The sequence below is a fragment of the Adiantum capillus-veneris genome, chromosome 5 (assembly GCF_014529385.1).
Source record: "Adiantum capillus-veneris isolate H3 chromosome 5, ASM1452938v2, whole genome shotgun sequence".
NCBI classification, from domain to species: Eukaryota; Viridiplantae; Streptophyta; class Polypodiopsida; order Polypodiales; family Pteridaceae; genus Adiantum; species Adiantum capillus-veneris.
Genome location: NC_140935.1, coordinates 55,745,192 through 55,751,184, shown reverse-complemented (window position 1 = coordinate 55,751,184; position 5,993 = coordinate 55,745,192). Strand labels below are relative to the sequence as shown.

The following is a 5,993-nucleotide window of genomic DNA, read 5'->3' as shown; positions in this document are numbered from 1 at the left end:
ACGTGGAGAAACTTGTGGCACAGATTGGAGCACAAGTGACTCTCCCAAACCGAGCTCACAAGCCGGTACAACCTACAACCCTGGGAACTATCTCTGATTTCCAACAATAAATCCCTCTTCGCGAAGGAGTTGGAGTGGACACTCTCGAGTGACCTTGACCCCTCCTTCAAGGCTATGTACTGGTCTAGTGGGAGCGCTCTGCCTAACCCCCCCACCCTAGCCCCAATCTTCTAGAACCACTACACGCCTCACTCAACAGATAGTGGAGGACTTCACTGGATCGCCGCCAATGGGCCTTCAAATTTTAGGCAATTTGGAATAGAGGAATCCCATCCAAACACTCAGTTCTGCTCTGGTTAATCCTCCACAAGGCAGTATGGACGGGTCACAGAATGAGGCTTGTCGGGCTAGGCACTCAGCTCTGCAAGAGATGCAATAGGGCCGAGGAGGACACCCCACACCTCTTTATGAACTGCCCCAAAAGTCTAGAAATTCTATCCCCCCCGAGTGCTCGGCTTGGGTGCACTTTAAGTTGGAAACAATTACTGGTGGATAACTCAGTGTCGTTATTTTCAGTGGTCTGGAATAGAATAAGAGGGGATTTTTTCTGGATTATCTGGTCTGACCGAAATGACAGGCTTTTTAACATGACTTACCAAACTAAAAGTCTGAGAGAACTGTTTTACTACTTTTCCTTACAGGTGAATCAACTAAAGCTGGATCAATGCTGGATCTATGAAGCTAGCTTCAAGGTACTGTCGAACTGCATGAGTTTCTACAACAGCACCAATATAAACAAATAGCAAGAGGTATTTCTTGATGGATCATATACACTTACAGAGAATGTTGGATGAATGCCGAGCGGATGGGAAAAGATTAAGGAGGCTACATAGTAATGGTATTCGGCTTGTTGCCCACCTGCACGAGTTTCTGATACCTTGAGAGATTAGAACCCTCACTAAGATAGTAATTTTGAACACCAAAGATTTTGTATCTATTGACCGAACTATACCCCATGTGGTAGTCCTTTGTAATTGCGCTTCTTCTTTAATATAATTCTGCTCTCTCCCTTTATGGTAAAAAAAAAAAAGAGGGTTCTTTATGAGACGAAAATGAGAAAGTGACACTATCATTGAAATTTTTTTGGGTCACAATAAAGTATTACACTTTTTGAAAACAAGTGTAACAATGACTTATTTAGATTATAATATATTTCAAAAGTATAAAAAATAACGACTAAACCAATATTCAATGGTCCTCTTTAAAGAGATAGGTACACGAATGTCAACACAGAGACCTAAAAGATTTACTTTTAAAAAAACATTTTTCGCCATGTGGCACTAATCTACAAGCGTTATCCAATGGTCCACAATTGCACCAAAAAAGTCCAACGCTTTACTAAGGACTCCTTATGTAGTGCAAAAAATGATAACAGATTACAATGTAAGCCTATCTCACTTCTTATTTTAAAAGCCAAAAACTAGAAGCCTTTTAAATCAAAGTATGTCAAAATAACAATGGGCAAGAAGAGGCTTCCAACTTTGTAATCCATAAGGCCAAAGCTAATGCTAAAATTGAGCAATAAAAAAAACACATGAATACTTGCTAGTAAAAATAATCAAAGCCTTTTATTAGGAGTGGGCCACAACAAAAAGGTAAATGGGATCATAACCTAGTGGTTAAGGTGGATGTGTGGGTGCATAAAGGACCAGGTTCGATACTCAACGGCATCTTTCGAATTCCAATAGTATCTGAACAGAAGTTAAATGGGCTTCAACTCCAAAGTTAAATAAGACCAAATTTCAAAATGAGCAACCACTGATGATAAAACAGCTTTCACTGCATTTCTTGCAATCGATATCAAGCCCATTTCTCTCAACAACCCACTCATATTCATACCCATACTGGTTGCCAAGGCTTATCCTGTGTAACAGATTTCAATATTCTGCATTTGTATTGTGTATAGCTCCGATTTAACTACACATTTTTCTAGCAGAACTATTGTACAAGCTGCCGATGTACAATCTACATCAAAATCAGACAACTCTCTGGCCTTCAAAATTCAAGCTGATCATAGGACATGATCCTCACTTGTGGTTCAACAATGCAATTATGGGCAATGTCTTGCAAGACAAGTGTCATTTCCATTTATTACTATCTAAAACTAATTAATTCAATGTTCACCGGGAAGAGTGGGACAGTTCATTAAACTTAATGAAATCCAATACGCTGACTGCATAGAAATAATTGCCCCTCGTGAACTAAATGTGCCAATCTTTGCTGCATCCACATTTTCCACACTCATCTCTACACATACAGCCTTGCCATATTCACTGAGCCCACAGAATGTACAAAATGGTATTGTCCTATGATGGCACGTCGTTAACTTTCCCTTGGTATCTGCTAAACAGATCCACAACCACGTTCTGTGCGTACCGAAATTCAGCTAGTATCCGCAAATCTGCTCCTGATCGAGTAATCGGAGGGATGAAGAGCCACAGAGCAGTGACATATAAGAAGGATAGCGTACACAAGATGGCAATCGGTTGTGGTAATTTTCTACAGCCAGGAAATTTTCTTCTAAGAAAGACCTCCAAGACATTGGCAAATCCATGAATAATGAAGAACATGGTCACTTCCCATGTCGCACTCCTCTGGGTCATGCAGCAGAAGATGAGCTCATGAAAGAAGCCGGATACGATGAATGCTGCTAACATCGCAACTGCTCTAGCGTGCAACGGAGCCCTGCCTGCATTCGGAAATTCCTTGCAGCGTGCTGCGCTATTTGTTTCAACCTTCTCTTGTGTCCCTTCTTTTGCATCCATTCCACCTTTCTTGAAATTGCATGAATGTGATGAGATTTCATGCTCTGGTCTTTCTGCTGACAGAAAATGCAATATAGGAACATACACCGTCTCTCTAAGCATGTACGACACCAAACAATTCCATCGCCTGCCCCAAAACTCCGAAAGAGAGGAGGCCAAGAATGGCTTGTCGAAAAACCGGTGAAGCTCAAGTCTGAGCAGAAAACCAGTGAGTCCAGAAAACAAGCCAAGCACTCCTTCCAAACCAAAGTAGAGAAGTAGGCAGTAGAGGGCATCGTGCACATGGTCGGGGATGCTAGGATGCCAGAGAACATTGAGGGTAGCACAGAAAAACAGAAATTGGAGAAGAGGAAGGAGAAGGGCATCTAGGAATGTGCTTGCCAAGGTGGGTTTCGGACTGCCATCATCGCGGGGGTATGTTCTGCCTTTGACACGAAGGGGCATGAGGGAGGTGGCGAGGAAGTAGAGGAAGCCATCGCCAGGGTAGTCGGGGTTGATGTCCCAGCAGCGGAGGAGGAGCTTGGTGGGGCAAACCCAGAGGAACATGAAAGCAAGGAGAGATCTGGGAAAGTGAAGGCGCGTGGAGAAGGGCACTCTGAGGAGGATGGGCAGGCAGGGCAACACGCAAAACAGACGGGGAAGGCCCCGTGGAAGCCTGGGCAGGAGAAGGTAGAGCACAGAGAGAGAGGCAATAGCAGCCACGAGGCTATGGACCTCTTGGTATGATCTTTCCTGCTGCTGCTCCATAGCTGGAGAGGACGCTACTGTTCTAAGTTCTCTCTCCCCAATGCCACTCGCTTCTCCCCACCAATCCAGGCCAAAGAGAGAAATCGTGCAGACAGGATCCCTTTAAGCACCACGCCGCAAACTTTCAACTGCGTGCGACAAGCGAAAAGTACTGCAGGCTATCGCCTCATCACTATATCACACGGGAGGGCATGCCTCGCCCTCGCCTATATCTCACACGGGCATGGCAGGAGATGGGATCTACCATGGGATGATTGAGGACCATAAATCTCGGGCTTCCGCAGATAATGTAAACTCGAAAAAAATGTAAATTCGGGTACAATGTAAATTCGGGTACCCGAGTTTACTTCGCCCCTCTCCCCTCGCCCTCAAGATTGAACCCACAACCTAGGGTTTGAGGGCCATGTGACCTATCCACCACGTTCGCGCACGTCAGCTGTGAAATGTACACGTTTTCATGGAGTTTTGACGTGCAAAAGTATCGGTGCAAGCAAAAGTAAACTCGGGTATTTTTGTAAACTCGGGTACCCTCAACTATATCTAACACGAGCATGGGAGATGGGATCAAAGGCTCCCATCATTTTTGGGACCCGACATTAAACGCACGCCGTAGATCTTGTCGCAAAAGTAAATTCGAATATTTTTGTAAACTCGGGAACTCGAACCTCGCCTATATCTGTGACGCCCCAGGAGCTGGGCGCGTCATGGAGAGGTGCGTGGTGGGCGCGTTTGCGCTCAAAGGGCCCGGCTCGGACGGGACCGGCTCGGGCGGAGGGGTGTTTGTCTTCAAGGGCCTGGCTCGGACGGGACCGGCTCAGGAGGGCCCGGCTCGGACGGGACCGGCTCGGGCCGAGGTGTTGTCTTCAAGGGGTCCTGGCTCGGACGGCACCGGCTCAGGAGGGCCCGGCTCGGACGGGACCGGCTCGGGCGTGGTTACGTTCCATGGGTCGACGGCCGTGTTGCGTTTCGCGGGTCTTACGTTCCAGGTCCCTAGCCCCACGTAGCCTCAGGCTCCGCCGCACTCACGGAGGGTCATAGCGTGTCCTGGGGAACCTTGCGTGGAGTTCCCACGATGCACGAGTGCGTGAAGTGAGGCTAGCGTGTGTAGGTGAGGGGTCCCCTCCCGTGGCCGTTTTCGGGAGGCTGATACCCCTTATAATATCTCACACAGACATGGGAGGAGCTATGGTGCTCAATAATCTTATCGTAGATTCCTTGCCCGTGTGAGATATAGGTGAGGGACATCAACATCGTCAGTTTGTTTTTGTGCTACGTTTTTTTTCCCCAAAAACTTGGAGAATATTAGAGGTAGATTGACTATATTTGAAGGTATGTTCAATAAGACAAGCTTGTCCTCTTGCTTCCATTACATCTTAGTTGGTTGACACAATAATATATGAATAGAAACTTGCTACATGGTGAGCGAGGGTTGAGAAAAATGTGGGCAATCGGAGAGTTAGCGTGATCTGAGAAAGACATGGACGATTTGAGAGCTCTTTGGAAAATTTAGGAGGAAGGGCTCGCATGTTAGGGTTGGCGGATTTTTGAGGCCTTGCCTCGGTGAGTTGCATGCCGAGCTCCTGGAAGGCCCTTGTCACACTAGGACACCCGGCCATGTTGAGGTGTCCAAAGATGTCCACCAGGCCAACAGGCGTCCCAAATTGGCCAGCTTGGTTTGTTACACTGGGGCACCTGGGAGGCGGATTTTCAAAGAGAGAGAGATGGTGTAGAGGGAGAGAGAAGGTGTAGAAAACGGCGTTGCTCGCTTATTGTCTGTTGTAGAAATTTCGTAGGTTTACCGACCTGGTTCGACTGGCCATCTTCACACAAAAGTTGGCTCTGAGTTGGACCTCTAGCTTAGCCTTTGATTACCCTTACGCTGGCCCAATGTGACACGAAAGGAAAATGGCTACGAGTTTTGATTGGCTATACCCTTCAAAGGGCATGGTCGGGTGTCCTAATGTGACACCTGCCTAAGGCAGCAGTCTGAGTCTTGGTTAGTTAGTGTACAAGGTGTGTCCACATCAGTGCTCGAATAGTGTAGTCCCACCTACAAATTTTGAAATTTACCTCTAAATTTTTTATTTGAAGGTAAGAAAACCTACAAAATTTTGGAAAAATTAGTGTAATTTGGTGTAAAAATCTTCAAATTTTGTCAATTTACCTCTGTATGTTTCACATATGTAGGTTTGCCAAGTTTTTGGAAAAAGGTTTTTGTTTAGCACTGGTCCACATCCCCTAGGCAATAATGCATTGTGCTTAATTTGTTCATTCTTAGGATGCCCTGACAACGCGATTACTATCTAATCCATAATCCACCTTTTCTTAACACAATTATTATCTAATTCATAGTGCGTTTTATCCACCTTTTCTTAGAGCCGAGTCTCACTAGGTACTAGGGGTATTATTAGGATTTATAGA

The 5,993-nt window shown here is 45.7% G+C and overlaps 1 protein-coding gene across 1 annotated transcript; it reads right to left on the bottom strand.

The window, feature by feature from the left end:
- Positions 1 to 1,819: 1,819 nt before the first annotated feature.
- LOC147457349 (acyl-CoA--sterol O-acyltransferase 1-like) lies at positions 1,820 to 3,741 on the bottom strand. Its single transcript, XM_086512247.1, has one exon. The coding sequence runs from the start codon at positions 3,570 to 3,572 to the stop codon at positions 2,367 to 2,369; it is 1,206 nt and encodes a 401-aa protein (XP_086368373.1). The 5' UTR covers positions 3,573 to 3,741; the 3' UTR covers positions 1,820 to 2,366.
- Positions 3,742 to 5,993: the final 2,252 nt, after the last annotated feature.

Coding starts and splice junctions, on each gene's coding strand:
- LOC147457349 (XM_086512247.1), bottom strand. CDS start 3,572: ATGGAGCAGCAGCAGGAAAGATCATACCAAGAGGTCCATAGCCTCGTG.